The following is an 18,624-nucleotide window of genomic DNA, read 5'->3' on the forward strand; positions in this document are numbered from 1 at the left end:
ATCCATAATCGAATCTCACCAGTCTCTGAACTCTTTAGATAATTGAAAATCATCTTTATTTGCAAATGGATATGGCAAATAACTAAATACTGTAGAAACATGCATACATAGTTAAATACATATACAAATAATATAGGTCTATGAAGTCTGAACTGGCCAATAATACAAAAGAGTTAATAGGTATGCTATAACACAATACAATAGGCTATGCATCAGGGATCCAACCCTGTTCCTGGAAAGCGAGTGTCCTGTAGATTTTCACTCCAAACCCTAATCTAGCACAGCTGATTCTAATAATTAGTTGGTTGATAAAGCTGGTTGTTAGTTACAACTGGGATTGGAGCAAAAAATCTACAGTAGGGTAGCTCTCTAGGAACAGGGTTGGAGACCCCTGCTATACATCACGAACACACACAGTGTGTGTACAAAAATATACAACTATTAACCCAGCAGCAAATATTTACATCTTCTATAAAATGATCCAAAACTGATGACACAAGTTGAGGCATTTTTTAATCCCGCTGTTATTGCTGTTTATACTAAACGAATTGTTCAGAATATTGTTCATGGAAATGATAATATGCAGTAGAGAGAGAGAGAGAGAAAGAGAGAGAGAGAGAGACTGGAGTATATTAGGTTTCATTGGCGTCATAACCCATTTTAAACCAAAACTTGCCAATAGGCAAAAGAGGGAGGAAATGTGTCCTGCAGTAAGCCTAGGCAACTCTAACTAAACAGTGTCATCAATGTTACGTTCTTGAGGAGCTTGGTTCATCGAAAATACTGTGGTGTGGATAAGATGACCGACTTAAATTATGTTGAAATGTGTCATTACTCTTGACCAGTGGAGGCACACTTCTCCGCTACATACAGTGTCATTGCAACAAACCAAAAAAATAATCTCAAGTACAGTTGTGTAGTTGACTAGCATGTGATGAAATAGAGTTGGAAAAACAGAATCATCCCAGAGCCAGTTCTTCAGTAATACATCAGATTGGGAATACACACTATAAATATAGAATTGTAAGATCACAAGTGAAACCCACACCAATCATACTTTCTAAAAGTACATTAATACCTACAAAAAAACATTTGGCTTAGTATATGCACAACATTACATACTATTTTGAGGAAGTAGTTACAGGAACTATTCATTACATAGTTTGTGAAACTAGCTCTTGAATGTCAAAACTGCCTGGGGAAACTATGATGGTTTGTTCTCCTTTAGTCGCGTCTTCCACCTTCTGTGTCTTTCACCGTCAGCGTCTTCCACCTTCCACCTGTTCCATCTACAAGTCTTGTAAATGCCAGGGAGGTAAGCAGCGACTGGAATCTCTAGTGTTCAGCTCATACAAGGTTAGTGATTCTAACATGTACAAATAAGGAGGCGGGAGGAATACTGGTTCCGTCCTTCGACAGGAGGTGGATGTGACGGTATCCTGGAAAAGGGAGTAAAACAGCTGTAGGAGACCATTCATCCCATCGTATTAAATGCTATTACGTGTGACTGTCATATTAGGAGGTTATATCATGAGTTTGTATGAAAAGCTTAAATACATGGATGAGCCTCACCTTGCTGAATACATGAGAAAGGCAAGGTATACTGTCCGACAAAATCATTCCTTGACGCCTTGTCGTAGTCCTCCACCACAAAGCGTACCAGGGCCAGTTCAGGCGCATGGATGGTGAACCGCAAAGTGTCATACCACACTGGATTGAATCCTGCGCAAACACAATTCATAAATATATCAAATAATAGAATATAATACTGTACTATACTGCTTTAATGTATCAGCATTTCTGTAAAAAGTCACCTTGTAAGCATTTATGTGATTGGGATTTAATGGGTGTGTATATTACCATTGTTGTCTATGTATCTGGTCTCCTGCTTGGCCTGGTCTAGAGGAACTCCATGGATCTCCACTCTCACAAACGGGTCCACAACGGAGCTCTCCTTGATATTCACTTTGGGAAGCTGCTGTCCACTGATCACCTTGAAAAACACACACAAATATATACACACACAATGAGAGCACTTTAGGTCAGATCGGAAGGTTAGCGTTCCACTTGGCTTCTGTAGTTTTTCTGTTGTGGCTCAGGTTGTGTCTTAGGTAGGTCTCAGTTTGTTATTTGTACCTGAATGCAGAGACTGAGGGGTCGGTAGCCTTCCCGGTTAATTGGAACCTCCGGATCGAAACTCCTCTCTGACATCCTCATGAAGTCAGGTTTGAGGACGTAGCCACAGCGGCCATTTTGACTAAACAGTCCATCGTTGAGGTCCATCTCAACCCCTGCCGTCTGGAAATTCAACGCAACTGAGGAAGCAAGGAAAACAGAGAAATTAACCAACTGATCCGAACAGAAGTATAAGCTTAACAAAGTCATGTTTGGAAAAATGGAAATTGATATTTTGTTTAATCATTGTGTCGTGCCTTAGAACGACCTAAAACGCCCCTCACCTATTTGAGTCCCTGTGTTCCACATTTCCTGTGGGTTGAAGTTGGAGGAGTCTGTTCTGAGGCCACTGGGATAAACCCTGGTCAGTTGCCTGGCATTGTGATGCACAAACTCTGCCCCTGGAAGAGAAAGGCAGTTAAACCATACATGAGATGAGCTTGAGGAACCATGCAATTGAACAGTACACATACAAAGCACTGTGTCTTCTAGTCATTCTGCCTCTGTTTACAGCCCTTACTTACTAACTGACTAAATCTCACTAATCAGGCAATATTTCCTTTTAGTAAATCAACAACTTTTGGCTTCTGTTTTGTGGTCCAAACAGAACGACACAAATTGTCCTGAGTGAGTAAGTGACTGGATGATCCTGACTGATGATGTCGTGAGCTACAGTAGAGATTCAGGCCCCACCTGCCTCTCTCAAGTGTTTGCGGGCTTTGGACTCTGTGAAGGAGGATATCTCGTAGAACTTGGAGTGAATGCGGGAGTGCTTGAAGCTGCTGAAGTGGACACTCTTGCAGTAAACCACACAGTCCGACAGCTCCTTTGACAGACGCTGCTTCGATTTCTGAGGAAAAGAACGAGAGTTGAATTGAATAAACTTTATTGATCCATTGCTGGGAAATTGGAGTGTTGACCTTTTCTAAGCTACATTCAATTCAACCACATATAAATTGGGTAATGGCTTGGACAATACTGCACTAGCAGGATTGGATATACAACCCTACTTTTGAGAGCAACGTGGCACTCGTACAGTTTGAGAGGAGGAGTGGAGTGCAGCTAGCCCTGGGTGAAAGCAGCAAGTGGACCGAGGCAACCCCAATATGGAGTAAGTGATACTTCACTATGAAGCCAACCACAGTAGGTCTGCCAGTGCCAATCAGGCTTCGATGACCGAAAGCTTGAGGTATGCAGGCAGGCACAAGGCCAGACTAATTAGCAATGCAACCAGGTGTCCCAGTCTTAGTGCACACCTGGGCTGCATCTATATGAAAGCCGATCCGGAGCCGAACACAAACAGAGACTGAGCTACAGTCCCGTCTGTAGGACAGGACATCATCAGAGTAAGTTACACCAGGGCCAAGGGCATCCCAGAGATCACTGCTCCTGTAGACAGCTGGCTTTACCCCTGATTACCATATTGATCAAACCATGTCAACCCTAGTATGGCATTCTCATCCATGGCTTTCGTTAAACATAGAGTATCAATGTTAAAAGATGTCTTTGATCCATGGAATTCCATCTAATCTGTTCATGGGCACTGCTTGTTATTGAGCGATATCATGAAAGAACCAAGAATAAAGGTGATTCCCCGACTTCAATTAAGTGTCTCGTTTTAGAGGGCTCTCTACCTCTATCCTACAGTCAGTCAGTCAGTCAGCCTTCTCTCTCAAAACAGTAGTACAGTCTTGAAAGAGAGTTGGTACAGTCGGCTCTCTCGTCCTCTCTCTCTCTCTCTCTCCATGGCTACCTCTAGTGTTCGTATGGCACCGTTAGGAGGCTCACTTGGTATAGTCCCTGGCTTTAGCCCTATATCTTTCATGAGCGATGTCAGAGTTGAACGCAGCCCTTGGACAATATCAGTGCTATAAAAGTGTTATAACTTGGCTAAGTCAACACAGAAGATTCAGACAAAGAGGATACTCTTTTGCCCTGATGGAGTTGAGGGACAATGGGGGAGTGAGTGACAGAAGTCTTATGCCAAGTGGATTTGAGAGCGGGAGATGGAGTTGAGGAGGAGTGACAGTGAAATATATAGGACTACATCCAGGCAGGCCCAGAGGTTAGTGACAGGACTAGGGTTGCAAAGCTACCGGTAGTTTACCAAAGTTACCGGTAGTTTACCAAAGTTACCGGAACCCTCAGTCTTTTTGATAATTAACATAACATCTACGGCAGTCTAACATAACTTTGGTCATTTATACTTGAATATCTTTTTTAAAAATGTATTCATATATAGTATTCATTTTTTATATCTGTGTCCATATAGAGAAAATAGCCTAAGTAATGAAAAAAAAAACATTACTCAGCAATGGCATTATTTTCAATGGACTCTGCAACTCCTCCAACTATTGACATTTTTTACAACTGCCACCAGTTTGGTGGCAAAACATTAACAACAAATGTTGACATAGTAAATAACTAAAAGTGTGTAAAAAATATATATAAAAAGGATATTTCATGGTGAAACACTCATGTTAAATACAAATGGTATTCACTAAGTTGATGGTTTATATTTAGGATAATGTTTTACAGCTTTGTCATTCTGTCATCTTATTGAATTATTTCCTATATTTTACATGTGAAAAGGCCACACAGAGGGACAGAGATCTTTACAGACACCTGTGATAATCTGAAGTACCCAAAAAGGGTGAAAGATACCAAAATTCTGGTAGTTTACTGGTAAACTTGTGTCTAGTAATATACCCTCCCTTTGAAACCCTAGACAAGACACACAGACAAACGTCTCGCAGGTCAATCCCTAGAGGAAGTGGTGAGAGGTCGGACAGCTCCGGCCGAGGATCAGTAGCCCACCTTGGCTGTCACTGCAGAGGTTATCCTCGTCAATGGCGCATGCACAATTGCACACACAGGCACCCACCCACCCACACACACACCAGTAGCCTACCTTGGCCATGCGTCGGAGGCTGTTGCTGTGGAGGCTGTCCTCATCGATGTCAGCCGCCTCGTCCTCGTCGCTCACCTCTCCTGTCAGGGAGTCCTCCGGCTCCACCGGCCCGTTCAGACTCTCCTCCAGACCTCCGATCTTCTTCCCCTTGAGAAGAATCTTCCCCTTCAGCTCCTGTCAGTCAGAACAATGGATCTAGATTGTTTCATCACCAGGGAATAGATATCATGCTTCTGTACCAGGGCATGTTTCAGAAAGCCTCTCGACAGCACGTCTCTCTCAACCTCTCTCTCTATTGCATATTGGTAACGTAACACAGATAGATATTTAGAGTCACCTACGTACTTGATGACTGTGGGCACAGTATACAACAAACACTCGGGCAGAACAAATATACATCATGCACAGACAGACAATAGTCTTTGCATTGAGATGCAGTGCATATAAAGTCTTTGTCTTCATTGTCCTACATGGACCTGCAGGTCACGCCCAATACAATGTCGAAAGACTGAGAGAACAATCAGTCATATTCTATTCAGTGCTGTGGGAACAATATTGTGTCTTTTTAATAATTCACGGTGCCGGTGTTGCATCTTACAGCACAGATCACATGGCCCGGGAGGCACTGATAGAAAGGTAGGTAGCAAGACAGGTAGTGAAAGGGAAGGTGAACTGACAGGTCACTCTACAGTGGGGTTTCCCAAACTCGGTCCTGGGGCCCCCCCCACTCTTCCTTTAATCTGGGTTCAATGTTCAAACTGTCAAATATATGCATTTTTTTTTTCATTTTTGCTTTCTGCCACATATTCAGTATTTGCATATCTCAAATGAGTATTCATGATTCTTTTGATTACATGTAATCTATTGGAATACATTTAGATTTTTGTACAAGGAACTTTTGGGCAGGTTAATCTGTTTTATAGCCTTATATTAATATGATAAAACAGTGATTATAAAAAGTGGATCTGAAATTCTGTGTGAATTCTAATGAATGTGCTCTTCAATTATCTTTGAGGCATTCTATCAACAAGATAAACTGGTTTAATAATGTACATTCTAGGGCCTCCCAGGTGGCGCAGTGGTCAAAGGCACTGCATCGCAGCACTAGCTGTGCCACCAGCGGCTCTGTCGCAGCCGGGCGCGACTGGGAGGTCCGTGGGGCGACACACAATTGGCCTAGCGTCGTCCGGGTTAGGGAGGGTTTGGCCGGTAGGGATGTCCTTGTCTCATCGCGCACCAGCGACTCCTGTGGTGGGCGGCTGGCTTCCGGGTTGGATGAGCGCTGTGTTAAGAAGCAGTGTGGCTTGGTTGGGTTGTGTTTCGACCTTCGTCTCTCCCGAGCCCATACGGGAGTTTTAGCGATGAGACAAGATAGTAACTACTAATAATTGGATTCTACGAAATTGGGGAGAAAAAAGGGGGGTCAAAATAATCCAAAAATAAAATGATGTACATTCTGTACACTGACTCCACCCGAAAGGGTTTTGTTGAGGGCGGAAGGTAGCCTACAGGGTGGCAGGTAGCCTAGCCTAGAGGGCGGCAGGTAGCCTAGAGCAAGGTTTCCCAAACTTGGTCCAAAATTGTTCACTCGCTCCCTCAAGCTAAATTGAGGACTGTGGGGGCAACGTTAGTGAATTGGACCTCCACTTAAGATGGCAATCAAACTGCATCCGGTTTCGACTGGGATTCCCCCGAGGGAAAGTGGATAGTGCAAGGGCTGAGGGGGTAAAAATAATGTGTTTGGACTGCAGCCCATGGCAATTTGACAAACTCAATATGGCCGCCGGTCCACGCATTGCAGAACGCTGGCTTGAATTGGAATGGTAATGTCCCTTGTAGTAATTGTATTTCTGTGGGGACAATTCTGTTCTATCACCACCACCACGCTACGTTTGCTCCTGCCATGCTGTGGTGAGAGTCAGATCAGAGCAGATTACCTGGCAACTGTTCCTGGTGCCTGCCTTACCTCAGGAGAAGGAAAGCTGACGGGTATCTTTCCATCCAGGGTGCTTTTCAGCAGCTTGTCCCCAAGGATGGTGTTGAGGTGTTGGGCCATGACTCGCTGCTGTTCAACACCGCAGTGGTTCTCGGTGGACAGGATAACCGGGTACTCTGATACCTGGGAGGGGAGGAAGGGGAGAGTGAATAATTCAACACTGGACTGCAGCCTTCTCAGTGTGAGGAGAAAGGCTATACCTGCTACCAGTTTATATACACCAGCGGCTTCTCCACTGTGGCAGACAGGACAGGAGTCGCATGGAGCAGCCCAGGCCACCATCCAGTTGCAGACAGACAGAGAGTGAGTCCCAAACGACCCTCTCTATGTAGTCCACCCACTACATTCTGGGCTGTCCTGTATGAGTGGTTGCATCCCAGAATGGCACCTTATTCCCTATGCAGTGCACTACTTTTGACCAGGGTCCTGAAACCCTGACACACAACATGAACCTGGCGGCACGGAGGACTGTCTTGGCACAGAATAGGGTAAGTCTTTGACAGGCAGGTCATATGCTGGTTTACTGTGTGAGGGCTCGGCTTTCTGAAAGGGCCGTGGCTTTGGGATATCATGATGGAATGATCCCCCTCCTGACTCATACACATATAATGAGGTGCTGAGTGAGGAGTGTGTTGATACTGCAAGGTACTGCAAGTTCTTGGATTCCTGTGTGCAAAGTACTGCACTGGTAACGGACCATGAAAATGCTAAACAATGATTGGATCTGAATAGTTGAAAACACCCCTGTATTCTGCACTGATATGTAAACATTATGTCACGATACCGCAGAGAACACCTGTGAAGCATACCATACAAAGAGGTTTAATCTTGTCATTACAATTTTTTTCTGAATAAATAAATACCTTGAAGGCATAGTTTCTCAGTGCGATCACAACATCTTTGAAGAGGATCTTGGAGGTGAAGGTGTGTCCGTGGTAGACGATAGGCTCTCCATTGGGACCGTCCCAACAGTCTACTTCTACACACCGACAGCCTCGCTTCAAAGCCCTAACGAAGAAGAAACAAGTTAGCCCTGTCCCAGAGTATATTCATTTTTAATGGACATCGATCAACCCCTCTGATTCTGTCTTCTAAAAGTTGTGTCGTAATTCACCTCAAGACAGAGATCAAAATCATCTTCCAATACAAAGGATAAACCACTCTCAAGAACGGCCTACTAAGCCTTCCCATCAGCCACCAGTGGTGTAGTGTACATACCGTATGTATCCCTCGACACTGCTGTGTCCTCGAAGCTGGTCCTCCATCAGGTATGTGTTGTGTGAAGAGGAGATGAAGTAGTGGTTGAGGGGCTGAGTCATGTCCTGGTACAGGCTCTGCTGTCTGGGGTGGAAGATGGAGCCCTCAGCCGACGCCAGGTACATCAGGAAACCGTCGATAGACATGGCCTTCAGCATCTTCGCTGTGGAACAACAAACAAAGTCAAAAAAGAAAACATTGCTATCAGTTGAAACTATATATTTATATTTTTCATTACAACCATCATGATGTTCATTCAAATATATTGGCTCTTGGTTGAAATAACAAGAACTGCTTGACCAGGAATGTTGACCTGATGATATGGTTATTGACCTGATTATTCATAGAGTGTGATTGGTCAGCTATAGCCACAAATCATGCCAGGGTCAGAGGTCAGTACTACCTGTGTCGGAGGGTTCGTAGCGCTCGATGAGCTCCATGGCCAGCTGCTGAACCCTGTCCACCTCCTCCAGTTGTTCATCTCTCAGGAACTCCTCCAGGTCCCGTAGAGACAGCTTCTGTCCGTCGCCAGAGTAGTCCTGGAACACCCTGAGAACGTCCTCTCTCTGGGTCAGCATCTTGTAGAACAGGACAAACTCATCATCCTCCAGAGTCCCCGTCTGAGACTTGTCTGCCGTCTGTAGATAAAATGGAGAAAGGTCTTCAGGCCTCAACAGACACCAGCAATGTACAAGAATCAAAGATATACGGTCTTATTAAGATGATCTCAGGGCTTTTACCATGAAGAGTCGGTGAGCGTGATGTTCGTTCATGTCCACGTTCATCATCTTCAGCAGGACCCTGATCTCCGGGAAGTTCATTCTGCCGTCGTTGTTCTTATCAGCCTTCTTAAACCATTCACAGATCCACCTGGAAATGTTGCTTAAGGGAAACGTCATCATGCTACAGGGAAACCTTTGGAGCTATAACACAAACGATAGTCTGCTATACACATGTATAGTGCACTTCTTAACTTCATTAAGCAAACTAGCTAGGACTATGTATCGTATTTGGCCAGGTTCCTGTTAAGCACTTTGTGACAACTGTTGATATATACAGGGCTTTGTAAATACATTTGATTGATTGGTTTAGCTTGTCAGGAAAGATACTGGTCAAGCTTCTCACTCTCGCCCATGTTCTCCAGGTTCTCGATCAGCTTCTTCATGCCTTTGATCCAGGACTGGGCCTCATCCGCCGAGTCTGCCACCAGGTCCAGGTTGCCACGGCGACCACGGAACACCAGGGTGAAGCAGCGATCCGGGGGAAACTCGTCTGCGATGCTGAGCAAAACCTCTGACTGGTGGCCCTCACGCACTGTCTCCACGTCATTCACAGAGACTGTTGAAAGGGAAAAGAGAAGCGGAATACTATCTACTTAGGTATCTCTTTAGGTATTTATCTCCTTAGGTGTTCTTCAGGCCCTTTGCTCCACTTGTGGCTAAAGGGAATAAGTCAAGTCTTTAGGTACATGGTGAACCCTGTAGCCCAATATTATCACTCAATTCAGTGATGATAAAACTAGTCCCCTGCTACAACAAAATGACTCAAATGAGAGTATACAAAACATTAGGAACAACTGCTTTTTCCATGACATAGACTGACCAGGTGAATCCAGGTGTCACTGATCAGGTATCACTTGTTAAAACCACTTCAATCAGTGTAGATGAAGGGGGACGACAGGATTTTTAAGCCTTGAGACAATTGAGACATGGATTGTGTATGTGTGCCATTCAGAGGGGGAAATGAGTAAGACAAAAGATTTAAGAGCCTTTGAACGGAGTATGGTAGTAGGTGCCAGGCGCACTGGTTTGAGTTTGTCAAGAACTGCAACATTGCTGGGGGTTTTTCACGCTCAACAACTTCCTGTGTGTATCAAGAATGGTCTACCACCCAGAGGACATCCAGCCAACTTGACACAACCTTGGGAAGCACTGGAGTCAACATGGGCCAGCATCCCTGTGGAACAATTTCGACACCTTGTAGAGTGCATGCCACGGCGAATTGAGGCTGTTCTGAGGGCGAAAGGGGGTGCAACTCAATATTCGGAATGTTTTGTCCACTCAGTGTATAGCCTGCTGCCGAACATAATCTTGTGGACAATCATATAATAAGTATCATATGTGACAAAATGTGTGTCAGTAGGTGATGTTGCCTAAACATTGTCTAAGCATGTAAATGTCACTACTCACATGTGGAGTGGGCGTTCCCAGCCTTCTTGGACTTGTACCAGATGGTCATGCAGTCCTCCTGCAGCTTGAAGTAACGCTGCTTCTTCCAGGTGCGAGACTTAATCTTCCTCATCACCGTGCCAACAATCATGGACTGGAGGTTGTCATCGCCCTGGATACCTGATCAGACACATTGGGGAAAGAAGGTGTCAAGGCCCAGATAACTGTCCTGTCCTGACATACATTATGGCTACTGCTCAATATCAGTCAACAGTAGCCTGGTCTCAGATCTGTTTGTGCCGTCTTGTCAACTCGTACAGATCTGGGATCAGTCTAAGGACATTCATCTCAGTCTCGCACAGACCCATAGAGTCATTACACACTACCCACTGGGCACACACTGGTTGAATCAACGTTGTTTGAACGTCATTTGTCTACGTATTGTGATGTGGAATCAACGTGGAAAACGTAGAAACATTAAAAATCATTTTCATCCTATATTCAATATATATTGGGGGATTGAAATTATGTCAAATTTCATATATGATAGACATTTTATTTGACCTTGTTTCAATGTTGATAGTAAAATTGTATTTTTAAATCAACGTCATTGTTTCAACGTCATGCCATCAACCTAAATAACGAGGTATTGAAATAAAATGTGAAGGCACAGTCCAACAATTCTTGCCTGAACAGGGACTACTACTGGTATGAGGGGAAATGCATTTCAGTGAGAACAAGTCTACCATCCAGATGCCTACATCTATGTACCATACTTAGCTTTGAAAACAAGCTGTGTTCGTTTCAGCTGAGCTATTATGTAAACACAGATTGACACTGATCAGCTTCCATTTGCGTAGACTACCTAAATAACCCTAGCCCTAACCTATCAATCATTCATTTGTTGACAAACTGGATATTGAATGGTGAACGCAATTGATATGTTGGATTCACTTCTCCATCTCAACCAAAAATACAAGTTCAAGAATAGCATTAAATCAAATCAAACTTTAAATTAACTTGAAATAAAGTTCGATTTGATATAGTCCTATTCTTCAACTTATATTTTTGGTTGAGATGGCGACATGAATCCTACATATTAATAATTTGTAGATTAAATTAGAAATCCATCAACCATCCTTCATATAAAAGACAATATCCATTATTATTAATATAATGAATTTTGCATCCTATTTATAGGGCTAATGGTAACTACTTCTAAACTTCCAAAGATCCAATCAACCATGGATGAATGATGGTATAGCTAACTACATGTTGAAATGATAGGCTGCATTTACACAGGCAGCCCAATTCTGATATTGTTTCCACTAATTGGTCTTTTTACCAAATCACATCAGCTCCTTTTCAGAGTAAAAAGACCAATTTGTGAAAAAAATATCAGAATGTGTCTGCCTGTGTAAATGCAGCCAAAGTGTCCTTTGTTGGGCAAATCAGATGTCAATGTAGCCTACATAAACTCAGCCTCACTCCGAATTGCCTTTCACATACAGCTTGTGTTAGAAAAGTTAGAAGAGTTACTTTAAAAACGATTTAACGTTATTTAGGTAGTCAACTCAAATGAGTATGGAAGTTGATAAAAAGGTCCAAATGTATTGAGATGATAGGTCAGCTAAAGCGAACACAGCTTGTTTCGAAAGCTAACAGGGTACATAGAGGTAGGCATCTGGATGGTAGACTTGTTCTCACTTAAATGCATTACCCCTCATATACCAGTAGGAGTCACTGTTCAGGCAGAAATCATTGGACTTTGTCTTCACACGTTATCTCATTATACCACTTTATTTAGGTTGATACAGTAGCATGACGTTGAAACAACGACACTGATTCAAACATACCATTTTACTACAACATTGAAACAAGGTCAAATAAAATATGTTTAATCAAATTTAAATTTCAGCATAATTTCAACCACCCAATTGAATATAGAATCAAAAATATTTTTTACGTTTCTGTGGAATTTTCAACCCAGTTTCAACGTATACATAGTTCTGATGATTATGTTGAAATTAGACTGACGTAACAACCTGTTAATCAGGTTAAGTCAATGTATTTCAGAACATTTTACCCTCATTTTTATGCTTACAAAGCTGGTTGAAATGAGATGACTTTTTTCATATCCAATGTATTTTCGTGTTAATTCCACGTGGCAAATGACATTGAAACAACGTCGATTCAACCAGTGTGTGCCCAGTGGGTATTGTTCTGATCAATATGCACATTTATATCTCAAGAATAAACTTACGCAGGCCACATCCCATAGAAGCCATCGGTGGTTGTTTTACGATTTTTCCACCTGCTGCCCAGCAAAAAGGTTGACAATTGTATGTATGGTAAGTCATCAGAATGTGTGAAGAGAGGAGAGGTGCTAGGATGAGAGGAAGAGAGGATAGGTGCTAGGATGAGACAGGATGAAAGCAAAGTTGTAATATTTTACAACCAAATGATACTTCACAACGCTGGAAAGTCAATACTTAGAATGTCATATTCAAACTACAGCAGACTTTATATAAACAAATAATACATATTTTATATCACTCCCTGACTTTGCCAGAGTAGTTTTTGGATTTGACTCTCAACCTGTGATGTGTGCCCTGTTGGGTTCAATTGCATTTCTTTAATTGACTGAATTTAAATGGAATTTACCCCCAATTTTATGGTCATTCTCACGATACAGGCATTTGACCCACAAATTCTCAAGTGTCATTTTTCAAACAATTTTCTCTTGGATCACTGAGATTTTCTTAAAACTGTATTGTTGGTTAAGGGCTTGTAAGTATTTCATGGTAAGGTCTACACGCAACAAATAAAATTAGATTTGATTAGGATCTTTACTTCTATCTATTTCATCATAATTATATTTTTTCTGATATTATGCATTTTATAACAATTTCCACAACTACAAATGTAACAATTGACATTACCGCAACAGTTTTGCATGGACTCACTTAATCGTGTTTCACACGATTTTTGAATGACTACCTCATCTCTGTACCCCACACATAATTTTCATCTGTAAGGTCCCTCAGTCGAACAGTGAATTTCAGAAAGATTCGTCAACAAAGACCAGGGATATTTTCAATTGACTCAAAAAGAAGGGCACCTATTGGTAGATGGGTAAAAATTAAAAAATATTCCTTTGAGCATGGTGAATTTATTAATTAAACTTCGGATGGTGTATCAATACACCCAGTCACTACAGGCATCCTTCTGGACTCAGTTTCCTGAGAGGAAGGAAACTACTCAGGGGTTTTCATTATGAGGCCAATGGTGACTTTAAAACAGAGAATTTAATAGCTGTGATAGGAGAAAACTGAGGATGGATCAACAACATTGTAGTTACTCCACAATACTAACCTAATTGACAGAAGGAAAAGAAGGAAGCTTGTACAGAATAGAAATATTCCAAAACATGCATCCTGTTTGTAACAAGGCACTAAAGGAATACTGCAAAACAAATGTGACAAAGCAATTAACTTTTTGTCCTGAATACAAAAGTGTTATATTTGGGGCAAATCCAATACAACACATTACGGAGTACCACTCCTCATATTTTCAAGCATAGTGGTGGCTGCATCATGTTATGTGTATGCTTGTAATCGTTAAGGACTGGGGAGTTTTTCAGGATAAAAAATAAACAGAATGGAGCTAAGCACAGGCAAAATCCTAGAGGAAACGATGAATTCACCTTTCAGCAGGACAATAACCTAAAACAAATGGCCAAATCTACACTGGAGTTTCTTACCAAGAAGACAGTGAATGTTCCTGAGTGGCCAAGTTAAAGTTTTGACTTAAATCTGCTTGAAGATCTATGGCTAGACCTGAATGGTTATCTAGCAAAGATCAACAACCAGAGGTTATTCTAACATGTATTGACTCAAGGGGTTGAATACTTCCACCTTGACAAAAGTATTTTGACAAACAATTACAATTAAATCCATTCAAACCACTTTGAAACAACATATTGAAAAAGTCAAGGGATGTGAATACTTGCTGACTGCCCTGTAAGTACTGTAATTACATGCATGTATATTTAAAAGTCAAAAGTAACAAAGAGACAAGAAAAATAATGTATCCAAGGTCTTTACAGGTAATATTGGTGTATTAGGATGTGGATATTTGTGATTAAAAGGTACTATAGATACAATTCTGGATTGAATGGGACGGTATAACACAATATGCCTATAAAGTATCTACAGTTGAAGTCGGAAGTTTACATACACCTTAGCCAAATACATTTAAACTCAGTTTCACAATTCCTGACATTTAATCCTCGTAAATATGACCTGTCTTAGGTCAGTTAGGATCCCAACTTTATTTTAAGAATGTGAAATGTCAGAATAATAGTAGAGAGAATGATATACACTGCTCAAAAAAATAAAAGGAACACTTAAACAACACAATATAACTCCAAGTCAATCACACTTCTGTGAAATCAAACTGTCCACTTAGGAAGCAACACTGATTGACAATACATTTCACATGCTGTTGTGCAAATGGAATAGACAACAGGTGGAAATTATAGGCAATTAGCAAGACACCCCGAATAAAGGAGTGGTTCTGCAGGTGGTGACCATAGACCACTTCTCAGTTCCTATGCTTCCTGGCTGATGTTTTGGTCACTTTTGAATGCTGGCGGTGCATTCACTCTAGTGGTAGCATGAGACAGAGTCTACATCCCACATATGTAAACTTCAACTAGTATACAATTGTTAGGACTGATGGACAAACTACAGCATCATATTTTGTGTTTTATTAAAATACGTTTTTTCTAAAAGTACAATTTTAATAAAATGACCCGAAAATTTAATCCGGACACATCTCGGTAATGAGAATTTGGGGTGAAAATGTACAAAATTCAGACACTTTTTTTAGATTGATTTAAAATAAGAAACTGCCAAAAAACTAGACATCTTAGTCTTCAGAATTATAGTTTATTTTTGCAGATGCATCATGGTTTTGTAACAATTTGAAACAGACATGCTTAAAACTGGTTTCATGAGAATCACCCCAATGCTGCATAGCACAGCACTTTTTAAGTCCAGGATCAGCAGCCTCTTTGTCCAACCCTCATCCTCCTATCTTCGTCCATTCAGCCTGTACCAGCCGGGTGGAAAGCACCGGCTCTGTTTTGCTGTGTCATGTTTTCACTGAGTAGTCCAGTCTATGACTTTGTCCTCTTCTTGTTTTGAGAGGTGGAATTTCTGAGGGCAGCAGACACTCATGTTTTTTTTTTTTTTAATATCTGCCATTGTTTGGAATGACATTCCATTCATTCATCATAGCAATCCTATCTAGGTAGATTTATGAACAAGGTATAAAAATAGTTAATAATCCGCTTATCAACCTTCGCAGTGGAACTGAAACCCATCTAAAATAATGTCTGGTGGGACAAGTAGTTAATCCCTGTCCCAGGAAATGATCTCACACTTGGCCATGTTCATGACTGCTGACAACATCGCACCCCAAAAACCCCCAAATGGAAACACTTCTGATAGCATCCTCACTGAGAAACGTTCGTTAAACAAATGTGCATGAGTATGGTTGGTTTGCATATTAAAACACACCTATCAAGCCTTTGAACTTCCAGAGCAAAAAGCAATAAAAAGTTAATGCAAAGCAATTCCATTTACTTAATCTAATTTGAATGATTCATTGTAAAACTATGGTTATTGTGATCGATGACACACCCCGCCATCGCAAAACTCACACATCACTTATGCTGTTCTATTTGCAGTATGTTCTATCTGTCCTCTTCTCATACTGACACCAGTTATACACATGTATGACATACCAGTCAAAAGTTGACAAACCTACTCATTCAAGGATTTTTTTCTGAATTTTTTACTTTTTTATACATTGCAGAATAATAGTGAAGACATCTAAACTATGAAATAACACATATTGAATCATGTAGTAACCAAAAAAAGTGTTATACAAATCAAAATATATTTTTTTATTTGAGATTCTTCAAGGTAGCCACCATGATGACAGCTTTGCACACTCTTGGCATTCTCTCAACCAGCTTCATGAGGAATGCTTTTCTAACAGTCTTGAAGGAGTTCCCACATATGCTGAGCATGATCTCAAACCACCTCAATTGGTTTGAGGTAGGGTGATTGTGGAGGCTAGATCATCTGATGCAGCACTCCATCACTCTCCTTCTTGGTCAAATAGCCGTTACACAGTGTGTGCTGGGTCATTGTCCTGTTGAAAAACAAATGAGAGTCCCACTAAGCGCAAACCAGATGAGATGGTGTATCGCTGCAGAATTCTGTGGTAGCCATGCTGGTTAAGTGTGGCTTAAATTCTAAATAAATCACAGACAGTGTCACCAGGAAAGCACCCATCACCTCCATGCTTCACGGTGGGAACCACACATGCGTAGATCATCCGTTCACCTGCTCTGTGTCTCACAAAGACACGGCGGTTGGAACCAAAAATCTGAAATTTGCACTCATCAGATCAAAGGATAATTTTCCGACGGTCTAATGTCCATTGCTCGTGTTTCTTGGTCCAAGCAAGTATCTTCTTATTATTGGTGTCCTTTAGTGGTGGTTTCTTTTTATCAATTCGACCATGAACCCTGAATCATGCAGTCTCCTCTGAACGGTTGATGTTGAGATGTGTCTGTTACTTGAACTCTGTGAAGCATTTATTTGGGCCACAATTTCAAAGGTTGGTAACTCGAATGAACTTATCCTCTACAGCAGAGGTAACGCTGGGTCTTCCTTTCCTGTGGCGGTCCTCATGAGAGCCAGTTTCATAATAGTGCTTGATGGTTTTTGCAACTGCACTTGAAGAAACTTTCAATGTTCTTCAAATTTTCAGGATTGACTGACCTTCATGTCTTAAAGCAATGATGGACTGACATTTCTCTTTGCTTATTTGAGCTGTTCTTGGTCTTTTACCAAATAGGGCTATCTTCTGTATACAACCCCTACCTTGTCACAACACAACTGATTGGCTCAAACACATTAAGAAGGAAAGAAATTCTACAAAATAACTTTAAACAAGGCACACCTTTTAATTGAAACGCATTCCAGGTGACTACCTCATGAAACTGGTTGAGAGAATGCCAAGAGTGTGCAAAGCTGTCATCAAGGCAAAGGGTGGCTACTTTGAAAATATAAAATATATTTCGGTTTGTTTAACACTTTTTTGGTTACTACATGATTCCATGTGTTATTTCATAGTTTTGATTGTCTTCACTATTATTCTACAATGTAGAAAATAGTCCAAATTAAGAAAAACCCTTGAATGAGTATGTGTTTCCAAACTCTTGACTGGTACTGTATATACACACAGTGTGTTATACATGTGTATAACTGGTGTCAGTATGAGAAGAGGACAGGCAGACTTAAAGAAGGTATTATTATTATTTACAATGACGGCCTACCCTGTAGAAAACAGTAAAGAAACAAAAACTCTTGAATGAGTAGGTGTGTCCAAACTTATATATATATATACACACACATATTTTGTAGTCCAGACTATCCTCTCTACCGAGTCCATTTCCTCTACCTCTTCTAAATCTGTCATACCGTCTGACCACATCATTTCACTGGGTTCAGAAATAAAAACATGTCTCCCAAATAATTTAATTCATCCTCACCAGGAACCCTACAACACATTTAAATGTTACTAATTGAAGCTGGTCAAGTTTCTCTCTACATACAATAGTCAGTAGGCTAGCAAACATGGGAGGAATTAATGTATTGACAGACATAAAATGAAAGGACAGCGGGATGGAGAGAGGATAGCTACCGACTCACCCGATGGAGGGGCATCTCAGCTGGATCCAGGTGCGTCCTGTGCCTGTTGTGGTTCCGGAGCTTGAGACAGGGAGGGGAGCTGGCCCTGTCTGTCTGGCTGGGTCAGCTCTGGCTCTGCATGCCGCTGTAGAGAGCTGAGAGAGAGGCGGGCAGGGATAGCTGATCCTTACTGAGTCAACACAGTCGCGAACAACACTCGGACACACCTTTCCCATCCTCCACTCTCTCCCCCCCTCCATTCATCCAACCTAGTCTTTGTTGAGTTTTTTTCCATTCAAAGGGAGTGTTAAATGGGCAGTCAGTTTGAAATGTAATGAGCTGTAC

At 41.5% G+C, this 18,624-nt stretch overlaps 1 protein-coding gene across 2 annotated transcripts; it reads right to left on the reverse strand.

Moving 5' to 3' along the window:
• Window positions 1-39: 39 nt before the first annotated feature.
• On the reverse strand, window positions 40-18,470 carry plcd4a (phospholipase C, delta 4a). Of its 2 annotated transcripts, none has more exons than XM_024425970.2 (16): window positions 18,301-18,470; window positions 12,771-12,824; window positions 10,529-10,687; window positions 9,449-9,677; window positions 9,080-9,209; window positions 8,743-8,977; window positions 8,301-8,502; window positions 7,946-8,090; window positions 7,053-7,205; window positions 5,087-5,260; window positions 2,869-3,025; window positions 2,460-2,576; window positions 2,137-2,315; window positions 1,861-1,993; window positions 1,573-1,722; window positions 40-1,439 (listed from the first exon to the last, which is right to left on the reverse strand). In XM_024425970.2, the coding sequence occupies exons 2-16, from the start codon at window positions 12,793-12,795 to the stop codon at window positions 1,348-1,350; spliced, it is 2,280 nt and encodes a 759-aa protein (XP_024281738.1). In that variant the 5' UTR covers window positions 12,796-12,824; window positions 18,301-18,470; the 3' UTR covers window positions 40-1,347. The 2 variants fall into 2 exon arrangements, with proteins under 2 accessions (XP_024281738.1, XP_024281736.1); XM_024425968.2 differs by having other exon boundaries at window positions 12,771-12,893.
• Window positions 18,471-18,624: the final 154 nt, after the last annotated feature.

This window comes from Oncorhynchus tshawytscha, linkage group LG07 (genome assembly GCF_018296145.1).
Source record: "Oncorhynchus tshawytscha isolate Ot180627B linkage group LG07, Otsh_v2.0, whole genome shotgun sequence".
NCBI classification, from domain to species: domain Eukaryota; kingdom Metazoa; phylum Chordata; class Actinopteri; order Salmoniformes; family Salmonidae; genus Oncorhynchus; species Oncorhynchus tshawytscha.

Excerpts from the sequence above, each read along its gene's own strand:
- plcd4a (XM_024425968.2), bottom strand. The coding sequence starts at position 12,867 with ATGACTTACCATACATACAATTGTCAACCTTTTTGCTGGGCAGCAGGT. Across the intron at positions 7,206-7,945 it reads TGAGAAACTATGCCTTCAAG|GTATCAGAGTACCCGGTTAT; the intron begins GTATTTATTTAT and ends CTCCCCTCCCAG. Across the intron at positions 5,261-7,052 it reads TCAGCTTTCCTTCTCCTGAG|GAGCTGAAGGGGAAGATTCT; the intron begins GTAAGGCAGGCA and ends TCTGACTGACAG.